This window comes from Acanthaster planci, linkage group LG20, assembly GCF_054643075.1.
Source record: "Acanthaster planci isolate LZ-2023a linkage group LG20, COTS_SCS, whole genome shotgun sequence".
NCBI lineage: Eukaryota > Metazoa > Echinodermata > Asteroidea > Valvatida > Acanthasteridae > Acanthaster > Acanthaster planci.
In genome coordinates this window covers 1,239,997-1,261,663 of record NC_141796.1, presented here as the reverse complement: position 1 = coordinate 1,261,663, position 21,667 = coordinate 1,239,997, and the positions used below count along the sequence as shown (strand labels likewise).

At 42.6% G+C, this 21,667-nt stretch overlaps 2 protein-coding genes across 4 annotated transcripts in view; one reads left to right on the top strand and one right to left on the bottom strand.

Annotated features, from left to right (window-relative positions):
- ergic2 (ERGIC and golgi 2) overlaps positions 1–2,239 on the top strand; it is a 17,434-nt gene extending 15,195 nt beyond the window's left edge. For both annotated transcript variants that reach the window (XM_022227999.2, XM_087130816.1), the window contains exon 11: positions 1,606–2,239. In XM_022227999.2, coding sequence (XP_022083691.2) covers positions 1,606–1,710 — 105 coding nt within the window. In that variant the 3' untranslated portion in view covers positions 1,711–2,239. The remainder of the gene's footprint in view (positions 1–1,605) is intronic.
- apaf1 (apoptotic peptidase activating factor 1) overlaps positions 2,117–21,667 on the bottom strand; it is a 24,989-nt gene continuing 5,438 nt past the window's right edge. For both annotated transcript variants that reach the window (XM_022227989.2, XM_022227990.2), the window contains exons 7-26: positions 21,157–21,288; positions 19,659–19,897; positions 19,041–19,211; positions 17,587–17,838; positions 17,008–17,186; positions 16,544–16,670; positions 15,835–15,960; positions 14,014–14,139; positions 13,378–13,503; positions 12,394–12,516; positions 11,937–12,062; positions 11,524–11,649; positions 10,999–11,118; positions 10,066–10,185; positions 9,827–9,952; positions 8,962–9,087; positions 8,354–8,479; positions 7,548–7,673; positions 6,963–7,082; positions 2,117–6,402 (exon numbers count right to left, since the gene is read on the bottom strand). In XM_022227989.2, coding sequence (XP_022083681.2) covers positions 6,232–6,402; positions 6,963–7,082; positions 7,548–7,673; positions 8,354–8,479; positions 8,962–9,087; positions 9,827–9,952; positions 10,066–10,185; positions 10,999–11,118; positions 11,524–11,649; positions 11,937–12,062; positions 12,394–12,516; positions 13,378–13,503; positions 14,014–14,139; positions 15,835–15,960; positions 16,544–16,670; positions 17,008–17,186; positions 17,587–17,838; positions 19,041–19,211; positions 19,659–19,897; positions 21,157–21,288 — 2,888 coding nt within the window. In that variant the 3' untranslated portion in view covers positions 2,117–6,231. The remainder of the gene's footprint in view (positions 6,403–6,962; positions 7,083–7,547; positions 7,674–8,353; positions 8,480–8,961; positions 9,088–9,826; positions 9,953–10,065; positions 10,186–10,998; positions 11,119–11,523; positions 11,650–11,936; positions 12,063–12,393; positions 12,517–13,377; positions 13,504–14,013; positions 14,140–15,834; positions 15,961–16,543; positions 16,671–17,007; positions 17,187–17,586; positions 17,839–19,040; positions 19,212–19,658; positions 19,898–21,156; positions 21,289–21,667) is intronic.

The window sequence follows — 21,667 nt, the reverse complement described above, 5'->3', positions numbered from 1 at the left end:
TAGAGTGGTCCAGAGGTCGCAGGTTCAAATCCCGCTCCAGTCAATTTTTTATCTTTACAATAAAACAAAAATTCCTAAAAGTACCTTGACAAACTAGATTCAGGAAAACAGTTTCAGCTGCATATCTTCAGACAGTTTGTGTTATTCCTGAAAGTGTGGATGTTTCATTGCTTTGTGACACCTCCTCATTAACCCCAACTACCCCATACCTGCCATGCGCCATACTCCAACAGCAGGTTTTGTGAGGGTTTTGGCAAATTTGGTACTGTACCTGATGATCGTGTTGTTGAATTTTGTGAGACTTGGGATGAAGAGCCCAGGGAGATGGTGTGGGATTCTGTGTGAGTTGGGACACACAGGGTTCACTCTGTGCAGCATCTGGCTTACTGTACCAATTGTTGGACTATGCTTGATTTTGTCAGGTTTTGCACTGTTCAGTGCAAGTCATCAAATACTGCAGAGACCCATCCATACCGTATCAAACTCCAACGGCCTTATTCTGGAGTTTATCAGGTTTGGTACAGTGACCTGCATATACAAGTACATGGACAAGTACATGTACCTGTTGGATTTTGTGAGGTTCAGTATGCTTTCTAGTGCAGGAGCCTAGGGGGTTAGGGTTATAATGGTTGGTTCGTTTTGCTGGTACCGTACCTTTGGAAGCCTGGGTATTCTTTTCTGACAAGGTACCCAGAGTTTGGTATGAGATGACTCATACCTTGACTTAATACAGAGATATTCTGTTATGCAAACAGAATGTCAGACACTCTGGATGTTCGATACAGTTCCGCACATTCATGTAAATTGCATGTACCTGTTTTCTGGAATGGTTTGGAAGAACATGTAGAGGGCAGTATAACACCTCAGTGGATGGAGAATCTGTAGCTCATGATGTGAGAAATGTGTGGACGTCATGCAGACATGTACAGAAAGGTTTGTGCACATCTGGTTTTTGTATTCATGTTTTGTTTCCCTGTTGATGGGGAAGTTTGCGTAAGAGTTTAAAGTCATGGTTGTTGACATGTTTGGACAAGGATGGTTTTTCCATTTGCGTGACTGGCATATTTTCAATGTGAGGTTTGGCTCTACGCTTAGGTTTTTAGTAGACACAGTGCGCGGATGTTTGTTCCCACTGGTCAGGAATGGCAGGGTTGGGTAATGCCACCTTGGCATTGCTTCAGGCATGACTAAGACGATTTATCGGGTACAACACGTGTGGCTGATTCATGGACTTGACAGGAAATTGAGAGACAAAGGCAAATCGTGTCATTTCCTGACTCGTGACCTGACGTTCAAGAATATGCCAAGTCGTATGTATACTGTCATTATTGCTTGCAGTGTGACATAAGCCCAATTTTAAAGGGGTATTCGCGTTTATTGTTTGAAATGAACCTCTCTTTGTAAATTCCTACTTCGGTTGTCTTTGCTCTGTCAAACATTTTTAAGTAACCTCCATTCTGTTATAAACTGACTGATTGTTGACTTAAATCCAAAATTACAATTTCTCAGATCTTGTTGCAGAAAAGGTTAGACCTTCAGCACATTTTGTGGTAGTATGTCACATTATATTTTTGTCAGTTTCTCAGGTATCATTTCTTCCAACAGCCTACAACTGTTCCTGCGGATCATCAGCTAGACCACACCACGCCAAACCTCGCTGCGTCAGACCCGAACAGTCAAGCCAATCCGTCGATACCATCGCCTCAATAGTTGCCTTAGATAGCTGTTTCATTTAAGCCTTGGGAATAGATGCTTTAACAGCCAAGGGAATAAGAGATACACTGATGGGTGACGGGTCAAACGGGAGGAACTTTTGGGAGGCAGGGAATTCTTTTCTGGAGGGGAGGGAGAGCTCTCTTTTGGTCATGTCATATTGGTACTTGAAAAGTCAAGACCAGGTTTGGTGGACAAAATGTGTGGACAAAACTTTGTCCCCATGAGATTTTTGGTCTCCATGACAACGGTGTTTCAACACACTTGTTGTCCCTCATAGAATAGGTACGTGGAGTGTGTATGTACATTTTGTATTTTCTATTGAACATAATTCTGGGTGGAGGACAAAGTTTTAACACATTCACTAAGTTTTTAGCCTTTTTTAAATTATTAACTACCACACTAACTGTCATATCCTTTCAATTTATTGATGAATCGTTGATTTAGCAGCACAAAGGTTACAGTACAGTATTTGTATTTTGCATACAAATAAACGTCTGAAATTCAATATGACAAATTGAAACAATGAGTCTACTTACAACTTGCACAAGTTGGTACTGTTTAAAACCAAAACGAAAACAAGAATGTCGTTTCAAGTCACAAATGTTAAAATCAGGTGTATTTTATACTTAGGCAAGTACTGAGACCGTCATGAAGTAGACTTATTCATCTTTCTCACAAATTACGCAGATACTTTAAATATTAATGCAATCGCTCAGTCCTTCGCACCAATTCCATTTTTTTTTGCACAGTTCAGAAACAAAACCAATATCCACTTCCTGCGCCTGACAAGTCGGGGCTTAATATTGATACATCAGTGGGTATGATTTACTTCCCTCACGCTTTACCCATTGCATTGTCAAAAGACTCTGACGGCATGTGCAATGTGTGGTAGTCATGTGGTAGCTATGTCAAGAGGATGTGATTGTCTAGGCCGCGGCTTGACATTACACGAGTCTGTGGTAGTGGCCGCTGCCAGTTCTCATGGAGTTGCGTGCACTTTCCGGCCGTAGCCAAGTGATTCGGACACGGCCTTACTCTCAGCTGTTGAAAGTACGAGATATACAAGTGCACATTTCTGGCTGTTCTTCTGCAGGACCTAATTTGAGTCAATTCATCACTACATCTAACTATATCTCAAAACTGTTTATAAACAGTGCCAACTTTCCATTGCAACATTCACCCAGAAAAAACTGCCATTTCAAAGATGGGTTTGCGCCGGGGAGATGTAAATTAATTTTGGATTTGTTTGCCCTGCCCCAACGTGTTTTTAACACTGTATACTCAGTGTACGCCCCTAAGGGCTTCTTAAAATAAATTACAAGCGTACTCGGGTGGGACTCGAACCCATGACCTCCTGCCTACTAGTGCAAATGTCAATAACCATTCGACCACCGAGCTTGCCGGTGTCGACTGGCTGGTTCGAATCACATGTAGCAGCAGGCACTGCAAACAACTATCATTAACCCTAACCCTCCTCAATCCTTCACCTGTTGGAGGACTGGGAAGTGTTGGGGTTAAACAACTGGAAACCACCATGGCAGTGATTATGGAATCCACTTCCCTGAGCAATCAGCTCAGCAGATCAGTTACTCACACCACATTGAGCGTGAGTCAAGTAAATCGAGTAAGCACAGGGAAGAAATCAAACACACCGGATGACGCAAACCTTTCCCCTCACCTCATCCGTCTCAAAGCCCCTCCCCTTTTACATCACCCAACACAAATCTGCATAAATATCACAACTCGACCAATCACCTCTTTCATTGTATACAAAAGCGCTTGAATTCTTAAGCACATATCTCACTCAGGTCATACCCAGAAAGTAATTACTAGAAGTCAAATCCAGAAAGAAAAACTAAAGAAACAGTAAAAAAAGATAAATGTTGAGAGAGCACTTAAGTTCTTTGGGCACTTCATGGAATACAGCATTATAAAGTGCACAAAATACAACACGCAACCCTACCACATGTATTTCATACACAACTACAATTAAACAAAAACAACAGGTCGTAAGCCTTTCTAGTTATTAAGTAAAAATTCACTTGGCGGCAAGATTTGGTGGCAGTGCGCAATACAGGGCAATGCCAAACATCCATAATCTTGAAGCAGAGAAATACTGACTCTAGTTTTAAGCCTTTCGGCCGCCGATAACGGCTCAGGGTGATAGATCTGCTGGTGAAACAGAGAAGGCTGGTCGTAGATCCAAGAGGGCGAGTTAACCCTCATCCCTGGAGGAATGCCTTGGCAATTTTGTTTTTATAATGAAATTGAAAAGCACAAAGTTGTTAGAAACGGTACAGCACCATCCTTTGGAGGATTATTCCGTGGATACAACAAAAATTAAGATCGTTTCCGACAAAATCCCCATGTTGCACCTCTAGATTCAAAACCTCAAGATGGCCTGTTTGTAGAAACAATGGCCCACAGGGCCATTGCACTGTGTATGCATGCCAACTTTGCTGTCTCTCTGAGGACATGAGAGCCTAATAAAAGAGAGAGGCGAGGCTGACAAGTGGCTTTTTGTACTTGTATTGACCTAATAATAGGCCCATGGACTTTGGATTGTGTGGACTAAGCCAGGTCCACGCAAGCTTCCCCCCTCCAACAAAGGAATGTCCACACTACACTTGCCGGTAGATGGGTGATGTAACTGCAAAGGTATGCACCTCTCCAATCACATGTATTATATATGGCACAGATCATGAACAATACAAGTACAAAAACCTACTTGTCAGCCTCGCTTCTCTCTTTTTCACCAGCGAGGGCGCCATTGTGTGTGGGCATCTCACATGATACAGATGTAAGCCACACACCCCTGCAACTATTCATCGGCATCTGATAGCTTGGGAAGCAATCTAAAGCAGTGTTAAGTACGAAGCGGTTGCTTATTCTGTCTGAGATGAGCCCAATGTGAATCCCACAAAATGAGTCTTGGGGCCAATTCAATAAGCACTGGAATGAGAAAACTGAGGTCTCAGTTTGACATCCTGAGGAAACGGAACATGGTAGAGTAGAAAAATGTTCCTGTTGATTTACTTTCAGCAAGATTTTTGTAACATCCTTTGGATTGAGAGCAAATTGCACAGAATGATGATGAATAGGGCATGGCTAGGTCAGAAGTGGCTTTGGCGACCTGTGGCTCATTTTAAGTAGGATTACATTTACAGACTGGCTTGTCTGTGTTTAGGCTACAAAGCCTACTTCTGAAGAAAAGCAGTTTAAATGTACATCAAGTCTTTGGTAAAATAATATCACGACAGCTAGTGCTCTAAAACACTCTTATCCTGGAAGCAGCCAACATTAAAGCTGTGGAGTGCAACCTGGTGTCCCATAATGGGGTTCAAATTTTAAACCCGACAACTGGACCATGTCCCTTGTTGGTGTTATTTGTTCGTCCTGTCTGGTTTCCATGGTCGTAATGAACGCCAATTGCACGCAAGATATGAAAACACAGACAGTCGTGGAAGAGATGTTTTGTGATCTCATTTCACAAAAGAAAATTTAAAAAATGGCGTCTGAAACTCAGAAAATTTTGAAATAAAATACATTTTGTTTTAGGTGGTAATATTGCTCCTTGAAGCCAAATTGCTATTCCAATTTGGTGTATTTTGCTTATAGTCAGCTATTTTGTTGACGACTGGGTCTACATGTGTTTTAGTAATGAGGAAAAATTGGACAAAATGAGTGGTACTAAGCGAGAGAAACATCGTCATGCGCCCGTCATGCCAGCGACGTGTTGGTATAGACCTACTCTGGCGACTCAACGCAGACAGTCGGCAAAGCTGAATCTGATACAACTTTCCCGACTCTGCACCAATATTTGTCTGAGCCAAACTAAAAGGTGTTTTCATATCACTCTATGTTGTCGGGGATTGATCGGCGATGCTCTCTGCGTCTCATTTTGTCGGATACCAGACTTTCAATTCGTCCTATGCTATTGAAGAGGAGAGACTGGCAACTACACACATGCAGTTGGTGCTTAAATTAAAATCTTGCAATGTGGGCCAAGTTAGATCAATGCCCACTAGTTAACTGGTGGTTGGTTCGTGACTTGCCTAGCTCATGTGCGATGAAGTTGAAGTGCAAACGAATCTGGTCAACCGTTGTCAGGTCGTTAGGTTGAAGGGTAGAAGAGGTTGCCGCAGGAAGGGCAAGATAGCAAAAATAAAAGTGCAAATGGTCATTTACCAGCATTCGTCTTGTACCGGTAACCGTGCCTCTCTGCACTGTGCTAGTAAAAATGATTTATGGCAACCAACAATGCGACCAACCTCGATACGCTGGTTGCATGTAGTTGACTAGACTAGTCCAACCATCATCGACTAGCATGCAGTTGACCAGAGTTAGTCAAACTCTGGTCAACTATGGTCATTGATCGAACTTGCCCGTGGCTTCTGCCCATTTAACTTTACAAGCCATTTATTTGATAGTTCTGTGACTTTTCAAGTAAAATTCAAACCCTGCGTAGAGATAGAGGCGACTGCATCTTACCGGCGTTTTTGAGGCTGGACGCCGCTATAGGTGCATAGCGTGCTGCTGGGGTTGCTTGATCAATGACAGGATGTAAAGTATGCCGGTGTTGCCGATGGTCACGAAGTGCTTGAAGTCATCGTCTGCTCGGACAAGACGGACAAAACTCCCTCGGATGTGGAAGATCTGAACGGAACTGCCGTCCACATGCCACCACTGTTTACCGACACAAAGTATAAAAGATATCCTGATAACTACAGGTACTGTAAATTCTTAGAATGAACCCCATCCTTTAAAATCCACTAGGTGGTTTTTAGAGGATCTTGAAGTACAAAGAATATGCCATTGGTATCCTACACAGTGGAGGATTTTGTAGGATTAAAGAAGGTAGAGCGCCCAGCCACTGTTACTCTACGTTGGGCTTGATATTGGTCAGTGTACGGTCAGGTGATCCTCTTATTTATTGACAAATAAATTTGACCTTGTTTGACTGTTTGACTGATTGATCAATCAAGCGGCTAACCAACCTGCCAATCAGCCAATCAACAAACCAATGAGCTGGCCAATAAACTGGCCGTTTCATCAACAGATTCAATGATTATCAACTGAATGACTGTAATTGACAGGTCATGGACTGATTGATGGAACAATTGATTACTTAGAACTGAAAATTATCAATCAAACAACTGATCAATTGCTTATTAGAATTGTCAAACTCTTAACAGAACCTCACCATCCTTGTCTCAAACACAAAACAAAAGTAACTGCAAGTTTACCTTGACATTATCCCCCACAGAGAGAATGTACCGACTATCCTTTGAGAATGTGATGTCCGTGATCCAAGAATTATGACCGGCACAGGTAGCAATTTCCTTGCCAGAGATCAAATCCCAAATCTAAGAAGCAAAACCAATCCATGTAACGGTTACAAGCTCTACAACTAGTTTTCTCCTTTTGTAGAACGGTGTCCCACAATCATAGGCAGATTCAAAGTTAAAGTTTCAAGAGTAGGGTGGAGGTAAACAGCTCATTGGGGGTTTTATAGATAATGAAGATCTCTTTGTTATTTTGATAACTTTATTCATGAACCAAGCGAGGAACTGAAAACGAAAAACGTGAAAAAGGGCTTTATGGCCTTTCTGAGGTGTGTGGCTCCATCAAATGTTTTAAACATCGCCAATATTCATTGGTGATGTTTAAAACATTTGATGGAGTAGGGATTAAAGAGAACTTCTCAAAAGAATGCCGCACTTGGGACTAGAAAGTTTAGTTGGTAGTACACTGAAATTTGGTCCTGGCGGTCAAAGGTCAGATTCCAGCTTGAGTCAAGCTTTACTGTTCTCAACACGGCCGCATCTCACCTTGATCACTCCTTGGTCGTTCCCGGTTGCCAGGAGACGGCTGTTTGGGGCGATGCAACAGGTTCTGATGATGTCGTCGTGTCCATTCAGCGTGTGTATGAGATTACCACTGGCAATATCCCACACCTGAAGAGAGATGGCCAAAAGGGGCGTAGTGGCCTTCATTAACCGTAACAACATCCAGGTACACAAGGATTCCCTATGTTGTAGCATGGTGGACATTTCAACTCTGGACGGGCACTGTAACAAATATTGCTCTACAACACATTCTCGGCGAATTTAAACAGCAAGGACACGTCGACAAATGACAGCCAAGGGTCAGTCTGACCGTGGCCCAAGACCACTTGAGGGCTGCGCTCATGCTCAACCTCCAGAGATGTACATAGAGAGAGTAGCTCCAGCGTCAGATTTTGGAAACAAAATGGCTGCTTACTGTGTGTACAGTAGAGCATGTGGCTGTTGGATACCAACTGTCCGTGTGCACAGGCACACAGACCTGCCATTTGGTTTCCAACAATGGCGACAATCATGTCGCAACTCTGTATATGGTTCCATCAACCTCCACAGACTACATGTAGTTTGAGTCTGTGTGTATAAAATCAATGGGAATCACGCAAGCGTGAGGCCGAGTACAGACGCCTACTGGCAATACATGGAGAATTTGCCGACATGCACATTAAAGGCCTGGGAAATCCCAGAGTGTTAATACGCCCTTCGGTGCAAAGTCGTCTAAAAGTCTAGATTTTTTGGCAGAACGTTCTATGTAAAATAATAATGGCCTGACAGTGTTTATTTTCTTGATTAACCTTTGCTGTTTTGTCCACCGACACCGAGACTGCTAGTTTCTCGTCGGGTGAGACGTCGGAGGAGAAGATCCAATTGTCGTGCGCCTCAATAGACTTGATGACCTCCCCAGACTTGACATCCCATATCTGAGGGTCAGAGGTCATACCTTCAATTATGAAAAGTCAGTGGAAAATGTCCGCCTACTTCAGTTCATAAATTAAAAACTTGACAAGAATGAATGCCATATTTAAGTTTTGTAAAATTGATGTCAAAATAACCATAATCATCTGCAAAAAACTTATCGAAGTTTTGTGGCCAATTTTTAAAAATGTATCCCGATGAAACTGGAGGAAAGTCTTGAGGGTGAACTCCCAACTCGGCCTTTTTAGGGTAATTGTCAGTAACTCTCTGGCTACCATGCACCCTATTGACTTAAGCCATTCATGACCGGATCCCACAAAATGTACCCTTTGGCTTTTTTCCCCCCAATAATTTTGCTTTAGCTTGAACTAGAAACAGGCATCTTCATGAAAATGGACATTTTGTAGATGAAAAGTGTTGCCACCTTGTTTTTTAGATTGATGCACATTCATAAAAGAGGAAAAGTTCAACCTTCACACCACCTTACCTTCATAGTACCATCGTGGGAAGACGACAACAGCCTGGTATCCTTCTTGAAAAAGTTGCACATATTGACCGAGTCCCTGTGACCTTTGAGAACGACATGTTGACCAGGCTTGTTCAGATTCCACAGCTATGGTAAAAAATTGTTAAGTGTGAGTTTTTTCGGCTACCCAAACTTGCTAAATGTTGAGAAAAAAATTTCTAACATTGACTGTGCACAGTGCCAATGCACAAAGTGTAGTCAAGACCTCTAAAGACCATCACAAGGCCCCCATGAGATGTTGGTCTTGTGGGTTCTGAATTCAAGTCTCAAGCTATTCAAATGAACAAAATTATTCCCTTGTCATTTTTCATCCTGTTACTTGTGATGGGCCTTGTGACCAGTCTTGTGACTGGCTTGGTGGCAGGCCTTATAACCAGCCTTGTGACTGGTTTTGTGATTGGTCTTGTGACCAGACTTGTGACTGGTTTGGTGACTGGTCTTGTGACTGGCCTTGTGATTGGTCTGGTGACTGGTCTGGTGACTGGCCTCTTGATTGGTCTTGTGACTAGTCTTGCGATTGGCCCTGTGATTGGTCTTGCGATGGTCTCAACTAAAAACACATCCCAAAATAAGTCAGGTTTTGTAAACCTTTCCCTACCTCCTTAACCAACCCAGTGGGACGCAGCACCTGACCCCACTTTACTCAAAATAAAATGTACACGTATTTTCAATATTTTTTCATCCTAAAGGAACTTGCTCCTTGAAAGACATCTATTATTCTCAAACTTTGAAGAGTGTGGCCTTTATGGATGACTTCTTTCCTTGCACATGATTTCATGACAATTTCTCATATCAAGGGTCAAATGAGCTAAACTACCCTACTCACCCTGACATCAGTATCCTCTGAAGTTGAGGCTAACATGGACCCATCTTTGTTGAAGACACAATGTCTGATTGCACTAGTGTGTCCCCTAAGTACGCATAACTCTTTGGCAAAGACGACACTCAGTAGCTACAAAGAGAAAGTCCACATTTCAAATTCAGGCTGGTCGAGAGACTAACAAGCTACAATATGCCAGAATACCATCAAACTAAGACTGCGTGCTGTTTTTAGTGAATACGTACAAATATCTCGCCTACGATGTTTCCGCAGGCTGCTTTGCCGTCGCTGGACATGGCCACGGTGCGGACTCGAGCTGGACTCTGTGCGACGACGCGCGTCCGCTGGCCGTTCTCATCGATAACCTAGGCAGAAAGTGGAGAGGAGCGCAATTTTATATCATCTCCACGAATTAAGTCGGCAGTCTGAATTGATGGTGGTTTCTATTGCAAGGGCCAAAATGAAAGTGAACTCTCTGACCAACTGAGTACTGCGACTTTCTGACGTCAAAGCACTTCCTCATGGGAAATGACATTGACACCACTTGGGTACTCACACTATGCACATGCATTGTAAAGGTTGAACAATTTTCACATCACCTTCATATCAGAATATCAATCAAAATATATGCAAGCCTGTGGGTGTAGCCACAACCAAGCAGGTACAGTGGAACGTCGCTATACTGACCATTGCTAAACCGAACATTCGGCTGTACTGAACATCGTCCTTGGCTCCCAATATTTTGTGCACAAAACCTACCAAAAACTTTGCAAATCAACCGAGATTCGCCACAGCATGCATCAGAGATCGATCCTGAGCGGTAGCTTCACGACTTTTAGGATAAACTGAATATCAATTTTGTACCTCAAGATTTAATAAAAAACAAAAATAATTAACAGATACATTTCTAGAAACCTCAAACGTGAATGCAACGGCAAAACATCACAAAAACAGTGAATCATAGTTTCACAAGAGGGTGCACTTCAGTCAGACAAGAGAGGGCGTTATTCAACATGGAAACGAAATGTTTGGCAGTTAAATTCGCTTTACCGAATGACCGCTGTAACATGGACCCCTTCGTGTTCGTTATACTGCAATGTTTTAACAGTTGTCCGGGAGAGTGCGTGTTGCTTGGCATGCAAGTAATCAAACCCACTGACCGATGAAAACCTACTTACCAGACAGGCGTTGCTAACATCGGAGGTCACAATGGTCACGTCATCACTGCTGAACCGTGCCTCAAAGTCCCTCTTCAGCACCACGTTGTTGTCGTCAAAGAGGCTGTCAACTTTCCATATCTACAGAAGAGACGACGGAATGGCTCATCTTGCTTTGCAGAATCAAATAACAGCAGAGACAATTCAAATATTGTAACATAATGCCACGATTACATTTTGCCAGTAAGTGGGAATGACTTCAAAGTCTGGTATTAAATTTATATTATCAAGATTTTCTAAATCTGTTTAAATGATGGCAATACAAATCACTTCCGACTTGAAAATTTGTAGTTTTAAAGTTGAATAAAATAACAGAGACAATTCTGCATCCTTGTTTGGTTTCAGAGAGAATGCTGACAATGCGCCAATTTCTAACTTTATCCAAACCGACCTCTTGGGAATTAAAAAATTTCTCATGCGAAAGTCACAGAACCTCGAAACTGACCAAAACCACACACAAAAATGTTGCCCGAGGCCAAAGCGTACCATGACCGTTTCGTCATCCGAGGCCGACACAAGCTGCTCGCCGCTGGAATCAAAGGCTACTGACAATACCCAACTGCTGTGGCCTCGATAGACAGCGAGAGACTTGAACGATGTTATATCCCACAGCTGTTGGCACAATAATGAAAATACCAATATTAAAATTTGACAAACTAAACCCTCTTTTTGTGTTTTATCGAGTATTCTGACTGCTGACAGATTATCAAAAAACAAGATTACTTTAAGAGCTTCTTACCTAATTACCGCACTTATGAATATTCAAACCTTTTGGTGTATTTCATCATATAACAATAATGACCAGAGGCAGGGGAATATTGTCTGTGCTTGGCCGTACACATCATGTTGCCGCCAAATACTTTGAGATCTCATTTGACTGGTGCGAGTATGAATCTCACCCAGATTGAGAAGTCGGAGCATCCCGTCGCGACGATGCTCCCGTTGGGTGAGAAGGCACAACACAGGATAGCCTGGGTTCGGCAGACGCACACTCCTAGCTGCTCGGCTGTCGACATGTCCCAAACCTGTTGAACGAGGCAGATCGGCACAACGTAATATCTCGAGCATCCTTTTTTCTCAGAGACCATTTCCGAATGCTATTTTTCTACTTCACAGGTTAAAACGATGTAATCTGGGAAACCAATCAGACTCAATTTCAGATCAATTTATATATGACATTTATTTCCTTATTGATGAAGATCAGGAAAAGTAAACAATAACAGTACATATACATAAATCTGGAAATAATTATAGATTAACAGAGACAAGAAATACATAGGTAAAGGGAAAACCAATATGGGGGCTTTTGCAGAAGCTGGGAGTCTTGTGTTGAAAAGCCCTAGACTACACACTCACATGCAACAGGTAGGACGATGCAGAGGCGACTCTCTTGTCTTTGGGAGAAACACAGCAGCATGTAACAAAGCTATCATGTTCATCGTAGCTGGTCAGAATACCACCGCTTTCTGCATCAAAAACCTACCAAAAATCAGAGAGCTTCTTTTTATAATAAAAGGCAATTTACTATTAATGGGTGATCTTATTGACATCTTAGAAAGAAATGGGTGATTAAAGGAGGCAACGTTTACAACTGGCAAAAATGAGACGGGAGAATTGACAGGAATTCATCAACAGTAAGTTGACTAGGATTGTTGAAGCAGATCTATACTGCACATTTGCACTGGCGCTGGTGCACATGCAAACTGGCTGCAGGTGTGTCAAGCATGAGTGGAGAGCGGCCATATTGCAGTTTTTCAATCTATATTTTCTATTATATGCAATGGTTAGTAAGTCTTTTGTGAGTTAAATTTCAATAAAATCTAGTACTCTGTGTTCTCTACATTCACATGAACATAACAGTTGAATTCTCCACACTACAGACGCTGTTGCTACACCTTGTGATTCAGGGCAAGCTTTTGCTTAGTTACATAAGAGATGCCTTGCACCAATACACTGTTCTCAATGGATAAGAAGGGCACAAAGGAACCAGTCCATTCCAGAGATGGTGGTCGCTATGCAAAGGCTTGCCCCGAATCCCCAGGTATAGCAAGAGCATTGTTAGTCTGGGGAATTCAAATCTTCTTCTCCTGAAGACGGACAGAGCACACTGTTCGAAACGTCGAGTTATTCCCCGGTTCTTCTCAGAACCACACATACTCAAAGAAGAGATAAATACATGGTGTTACCGCAATCTTTACTATAAATCTAGTTTCTTTCACCATGAAAACCTTTAAGTCTTATATGTCAAATCGTTATGTTTATGTGCAAACAGAGAACTCAATGTTCCAGATTTTATTCCAATTCAACTTGCAAAAGGCTCATTATCAACGAAACGTTCACCTTCACTGATGAATCATGTGAACAGCTGACGATGCTCTTGTCGTCGCCTGACCACTGGCAGCCCTTGACCGCCTCGGAGTGACCGGTCAGTGTGCGAAGGAGTCTCAGGTTGACCAAATCCCACACCTGACAGGGGTCAAAATCAAAACAGATTGTCACATTCAGAGATTAAAATGTTGGACAGGCTTGTGTATGTACTAGAGTCAGGGATTTCAAAAACACTTCACAAAATACCCCCTTTTTCACAATCAAAGGCACCGGTTTTAATTTCAGACACAAGCTATTCCTCAGACAAAAAGTAATAACAAAGGCTTTATCAGCACAGGGTATAACGTATCTTTTGTGAAAACGAGTGGTTTAGTGTTCCAACTGTGCATGCCCCCAATAAATTGTGTAAGAGGTCATTCACACATGCTTGCGAGGTCCGTAATATCAACGCCGCCTACGAGGACTTGAGCACATGGTTTGTTCCCAAGTTCCCCAGTATAAAATACCCTTGGGCTTTCTGCAAATCCCGTATCTGCTCAAAAGTCTGGAACATCTTCATGCTTCTGGCAGGATTCAGAAGAGACACAGCCACTAGTATCCGAGGATTGGAAAATGGCCAAGCGCTCCAACTCTTGCTCCATTGCCTACCTTGACCGTCATATCCTCCGAGCAGGACGCCGCTTTCTGCCCGTCGTGGGAGAACACGCACATGTACACTTCAGCCGTGTGACCGTAAAACGTCGCGATCAGCTTCTCTTCATGAATATTAAATAGCTACAGAAGGAAGAGTGAAATGAACAGAAAGCTATTTGTAGTCTGTGACCTGACCAAGACCACAGCAGAGCATTTAACCACCTGTGGAAGGCATTTCTTTCTCAATAACCTAGGTGTGGCCGAAAATTTTGGCAATTTAAAAAAGAGACAATGACATCAGTGACGTGTTGGACTACTTAGGCTTACTCATACAAGAGCGACTACATTTGCTTTGACACTCATGTGACTTGTCCCGCTAATATTCAGGCCTGGCCAAATTTAAGTAATCAACCCACCCAGCCGTGTACTTGGGGTGGTATCCCAGTTATCAATGCAGAAATGTGGCGGTTCAAAAATCAAATATGAAGGAAAGTTTAACCGACAGTTTAAAAATATTGCTACATGTACCGTACATGCTGTCCACTGAAATGAGGGCACCAGACCATGAGTGTGTGTGGAAAGTACTGTATTTTAGTCCCTGTAAGTCCATCACTAGTCCCTGTAAGTCCATCACTAGTCCCTGTAAGTCCATCACAAGTCCCTGCTACTCCCTGTAAGTCCATCACAAGACCCTGTTAGTCCCTGTAAGTCCATCACAAGTCCCTGTTAGTCCCTGTAAGTCCATCACAAGTCCCTGTAAGTCCATCACAAGTCCCTGCTACTCCCTGTAAGTCCATCACACGTCCCTGTTAGTCTCTGTAAGTCCATCACACATCCCTGCAAGTCCATCACATGTCCCTGCTAGTCCCTGTAAGTCCATCACACGTCCATGCTAGTCCCTGTAAGTCCATCACACGTCCCTGTTAGTCCCTGTAAGTCCACCACAAGTCCCTGCTAGTCCCTGTAAGTCCATCACAAGTCCCTGCTAGTCCCTGTAAGTGCATCACACGTCCCTGTAAGTCCATCACAAGTCCCTGCTAGTCCCTGTAAGTCCATCACAAGTCCCTGCTAGTCCCTGTCAGTCCATCACAAGTCCTGCTAGTCCCTGTAAGTCCATCACAAGTCCCTGCTAGTCCCTGTAAGTCCATCACAAGTCCCTGTAAGTCCATCACAAGTCATTCAGTCTTAAGCCAATTCAGAAGCTATTCAAATGAGCTGTGACAAAAGCATTCTTCTGTCATTGGTCACCCTGGTAATTAGGATTGGCCTTGTAAAGGGACTTGTGACTGGACTTGTGATGGACTCAAATACAACAATGCATGTGATTGTCCAATGCTGTGAACAATCTTGAATTTGTGTGGCAAATTTCACATCAGCACAACCTCTTGACCCAGTCTCAAGTAACCCAAGATCGTTCAGTTATTACCACAGAGTGAGCACACCCTCCAAACCCATGATGGCACCATGGGTAGTGGCTCGAGGGGTGTAATCAAGCACGCTCTTCATGAACATTGCTGACCTTTTACAGTCATTTTCACAAGATCGTTTTGACTTCTTTTCGGCAATATTCCCAAGCCCTAACACTTAACATTTGCTGCAATGCAGTCACATGTACACAAGACAACTTCAAAATAAAGCTAAACACAACAAGGCCACTATACGCCTTAGTATACATAAGTGAGTGTTTTCGGAAGACCTTTTCTTGAAAGCTATAGTTTGCCCAAGATTCTGACCATCTGAAGTCTTTGAATTCTGAACAGTGTCCAGAGTAAAAACAAAATCTCAAATTTGGCAGTAAACTTGGCGCTTAAACAGGAATGAAATAGTTGTCAGTACCTTCAGAGTTTTGTCATTTGAACAGCTGAGTAACTTGCTGCCGTCGGGTGAAAACTCACAATAGTTGACGTGCTCCTCGTGAGTGTTGAACATGAGGCTAACTCGCCCTGACATGCTCTCCCATATCTGCGAGAACGAAATCAAGATTTTGAGACAAAAGGTCATTGAAACGCCTGTGCTGTCACACAGGAAAAGTTGTGGATTTCATTTCTGCTGATAATTGTCTCTGATAAAGACAATACACTTTGTGACACTGTGAGGCCATTGGTGCAGGCAGAGCTGTCGACGAATCATGTGGCTTGGACTCGAGTTGACTTGTGTTTCTATTTCCGTGACTTTTAGAAAATGACTTGCTGTCATGTCTCATATGAGAGCTCACAGAAACAGATATTTGCTTTCATGTGAGAAAAGATTGACTTTGTGCCGCAGCAATCTTTCAAGGCTCTAAGCCACCACGCATAGACCACACTTTTACAACCGAATCTAGTAACTTTTGTTCCTGTTTCTAAACATGAGTGATACTGCAATCATTCCACAAGCTTTTTCTCTTTAGCTTGTAGCAGTATTTGTTGGATGCTTGCCATCATTAAAGTGCTGGCAATTTTGAAGTTTCACCCAGCAACCAATGTTGACCATAAGCCAGAAAAAAGCCTTTTAGGGGGAAATACATTTGGGCGCACAACACAGAGATCTGTTTTGCGTAGAATACCTTGATGTTCTCATCTTCTCCGCAAGACACGACCAAATCCGCTTCCGGTGAGAAGTTTGCACAGGACACTGTTCCCTCATGAACCTTGCTTCTCATGAGTATGGAGTCCATTTTAGACGGTCTATTGCTGTGAAAATATGAGCAGAGCACAAAAAAGTAGCTAAAATCAGGGTAGTAGGAGCAAGTGACTGGGCGACATCTGAAGTTGGCCAGGAACCACAATTTTCACACTATTCTATAACTTTAAAAATCTCCCCTTTTTGAAATAAAAGTTTCAGACAACTTGGTACAGGGAACAAAAAACACCTAATGATTAAAATCAACATCAATCCCATAATGATGATCTGACCTCCCTGATGAGAAAAATGCCAACCAAAAAAATGAGAAATGTGGAAAGTACAGGAAAAATCCACACTGAAAAGGTGGATAAAGACTTACAGATGAGATCGGCAAAAATAACTTACCGCCAATTGACAAAGAAACCTGTTTTACTCTGTAGCGCCCTCTGGTGGGCTTGCTTGTAGACCAAGGAGTTGGGTGGTTGGCTGAGGGCGAGCTGCGTCACGTCGGGCTTGGGCGACTGGACAAGGAGGTGGGAATTGACGCTAACAAAGAGCTGGAATTCCTTGGCAAGATCCATTTCCTGTCAAATCGTAGGAAAAAAATCTTATCAGGCATCCGAAAAATCTAAATTTATCACTGAGTGACAAATAATAGTGTCAGGATTCAACTTGGGACAAGACTGGGTTGTAACGTACATGTACATGCTGAATAAAGCCTGCAAAGTAGACGCATTTCAATTTTTGTATCCACGCCACATGCTATAGTGCTTGTAACGTGAATAAAAAAATATTGCCAAGCCCTACAAGAAAAGACAATTGGCGCCGTCATTCACGCTGGTCTTTTATCATATTACCGGGGCAGCATGCAATGTGCTTCATGCGAATCGACATAAGGCAAACAGAAGGAAGCCCACTGGCTCAAAGCATCCTTGTTTATAACGTGGCACTGCCACACATCTAGTTTAGGCTTTCCTTCCTCACCTCTCTCGTCATGAGGTAGTGGCTGTATTTGACGTAATCGCTGAGCACATAGGCCGGCGCTGCCAACCCCATCACACCCAGCTTGGCCACGATCCAGTCCAGGTTGAGCAGGAGGCCGCGCAGCTCTGAGAAGAGGTGAGCCTTGGCCATGTGCATGGGGAGGTACTCGTGGATGTAGGCGTCGTCCTCTAAGGTGTGATACTTGCCTTGACAAAGCTTCTTGTAACTGCAGACCAGTTTTTTGTGCACATCCTAATGAAAATGAGAAAGAAAATTAGAATTAACATCCAAGAATTCATTTGTACTACCCACATAAGTATCTACTTGTACCAGTCACGTGTCTTTTTGTACTATCCATTTGTACCATCCATTGTGTCAACTTGTTCCACCCAAGTGAGTATCCATCTGAACTACCCAAGGGACAATCCATAAGAACCACCCCAGTGAGAATCAATTTGTACCATCGAAGTGAGTATCCATTTGTACCACCCAAATGAGTATTCATTTGTACCACCTAAGTGAGTATCCATTTGTACCACCCAAATGACTATCCTTTTATACCACCCAAGTGAGTATCCATTTATACCAACCAAGCGAGTACCCATTTATACCACCTAAGTGAGTATCCATTTGTCCCTCCAAGTGAGTATCCATTTGTACCACCCAAATGACTATCCTTTTATACCACCTAAGTGAGTATCCATATGTACCACCTAAGTGAGTATCCATTTATACCACCTAAGTGAGTATCTATTTGTACCCCCAAGTGAGTATCCATTTGTACCACCTAAATGACTATCTTTCTATACCACCCAAGTGAGTATCCATTTATATCCCCAAGTGAGTATCCATTTATACCACTTAAATGAGTATTCATTTGTATCACCTAAGTGAGTATCCATGTGTATCACCCAAGTGAGTATCCATTTGTACTACCCAAGTGAGTATCCATATGTATCACCTAAGTGAGTATCCATTTATACCAACTCAGTGAGTATCTATTTGTACCCCCAAGTGAGTATCCATTTGTACCACCCAAATGACTATCTTTCTATACCACCCAAGTGAGTATTCATTTGTACCACCTAAGTGAGTATCCATGTGTATCACCCAAGTGAGTATCCATTTATATCACCTAGGTGAGTATCCATGTGTATCACCTAAGTGAGTATCCATTTGTATCACCTAGGTGAGTATCCATGTGAATCACCTAAGTGAGTATCCATTTATATCACCTAGGTGAGTATCCATGTGTATCACCTAAGTGAGTATCCATTTGTACCACCTAAGTGAGTATCCATAGGTACTACCTAAAAGAGTATACATTTAGTGCCACCTATATGTGAACATCCCTTTGTACCACCTCAGTTAGTATACATTTGCAATATCCAACTGAGTTAAAGATGGGTATTCATTTGTACCACCTAAGTAAGTATCAGTTTGTATCAGCTTACTTTCTGGTTTTCGCTGTTCTGTTTGATGAAGTCTAGCTGTAAGTCATGCACGGTGTAGATCATGCAGCGCAACTTGTCGTCCCATTCCTGACGAACAAGGGACTTGTTGGCCAGTTGAAGCATCTCGTCCTCCACGGATTCCATCTCTATGTCCCACAAGATGCTGAGAACCTAAGGGCATCAAAGATTTACAGTTTCATTATGAAATGTACTTTTCCAGGGTGCTCTGAGTTGCAACTTTGTCGTGCAGTTCCTGTAAATTTATCCACTTGTGTAACCTGTTAACCTGATTTACAATCTTCGTTCTGCCACTGTTAAGGCCTTTAGAATCTTGTTTGAATAATAAAAATAATAAAACTTTGCATGATGAGCAGTAGTATGACGTCACTCAAGGCAAAATCTTCAGTCTATAACTACTATTGCATTACAGTTTTCCAGAATTTTTGGATAAATTACTGTCAAAAAGTTTAACTGTGGCACTTTGTTTTTATTCAAGCCTTTGAACCACTGACCAAAAGACACCAACTTGATACAAAGAAATGAGTACCTTGCCTCAAAAGTGTGATCATGTGTGAACGGTGTGAAACGTTTCCGTTCCATCTTAGCCAATCACCTTACCTTTGCAGAGATCTTGACTCCTCCATCAAAAATGACAAAGTCAAAGTAGAGCTCTCGGGACTCATCCGGCAGTTGGTCCACACTGACTCCCATGGCCTCGTCCACGCTCTCGTACTCGTAGGATGAGGCCTTGCGCAGCCGACTGTACTTCTTCTCTTTCAGCTTCTTGAGGTAGTACTCCCAGCGGTGGGGGTGGTCTCGGAGAAGTCCGCCAATCAAGGAGATGACCAGAGGATTACCTACATGTAAAGCCAGGGGACCATCGTATGCATTTTAGGTCTCGGAGAGGTCCACCAATCAAGAAGATGACCAGAGGATTACCTACATGTAAAGCCAGGGGATCATCGTATGCATTTTAGGTCTCGGAGAGGTCCACCAATCAAGGAGATGACCAGAGGATTAACTACATGTAAAGCCAGGGGATCATCGTATGCATTTTACATGTAGGTATGGGTCATTCCATGAGGTTGGGGCACAATTTTGAGACGGTGTCCTTGTTACATGGGTAACTTTTACCACCTGTAATGACCTGTACAGTCATTACTCTGTAAAAATTACACACCTCTGTATTCAGCCTTGCAAGACGTATAACAATGTCAATTTGGAATCCACCTGCAGGGAAATAGCTGCTCATTTTCATGGAACCCACATAACAATGGACACAGTCACAAATTGTGCCCCAACTTCATGGAATGACCCAAGCATGGTGTAAGCTGTCCACTTTAGTACTAAAGGTGTGACATCATTTAGAACCAGGAAGTGTAGTGCAAGCAAATAGAGTATGCAAATGCATGTTGGTTCAAGCACTGGTTCCCGCGCTTATGCCTTTTAAATACATAATTATGGGCATGACGTAGCCTCTTTGGTACTATACAGAAAAAAGTCAACGAACAGTATTTACATTGTATAACTTTCAAATGCTTTTAAAAAGGAAGCTGGTGGCTGAGCTTTGCTTTGCCCCAGTCAACACAGGCAATGACAGTGGTGTTACAACATTCTAGTCTGATCACCAGACCTAACTGAGATGTAAAATACCCATTCCTCCTTTACAGATTGATTCCAAAAGAGATGCTTGCAAGTCAGTGCAAGTGCTATACACTGAGGCAAACGTGGCACAAACTTGCATTGAGATTTCCTAGAGACGGATCAAGTAATGAGCATAACAACTGGATCGGCCATCCGTAGTGAACGAGTGCTCAGAGTTGATGATTTAGTCTTCCAAATATTTCCATTTGTTTTTCCCGGCATTGGTTAATTATGTTGATGATGATCACCAACACTGTTAAACTTCACATGCGTCATTTCTTTAGGTTTCAAAATGAGGGGGGGAACAAAACAGCTTCGAAAGTATTAGGACATTCGTGGAGGTTATGTCATAGCTAGAAGCCGCCATGTTAACTATACTAGTCGAGATCTGGTTACCGTGCCAATGCAGACCTCTGACCTTGATAATGTAATCACTCCGCGGCAAAGATTCTAAGAAGATAATCTGTGTTACCTTTTGATGCTTCATAGATCTGATGTGCTTCGGGAGGAAGCTCTTTCCTGGGTTTTTCGGTCCACAGCGCCAAGGTCTCCAAGGCTTGGGATTCAGAGAATCCATGCTCCAAACTGATCGTGGTGACTGGACCTGATGAAATGAAATCATGTTGGGATGTTTCAGCTTGATTGTTGTTGCTGCGACAGTTGCAATTCGTATCCAGGGAAAGAATTTATTCAAGGAAGATGGGCCATCTTTTTCCCCCCAAAGCTTCTAAATACCTTTTACAGAAAATCTGGGGATCAAGCTTGAATGGAAAAAAAACCAAATTGATTTGTGACTTGAATGCAAACAGGCAGTCAATTAAAGGAACAGATTCCAGCACAGACTTGTGGAAGGAGTGCAGTCAACATGGTCAAGAGCCTGTGCCGCATACATGTATAAATGAATGCCCGACTGTGACGATTCAGAACAAGGGGAAAGCAACCACAATGTGAGACCACTCATTTTTTATATTGTCTCATCATGA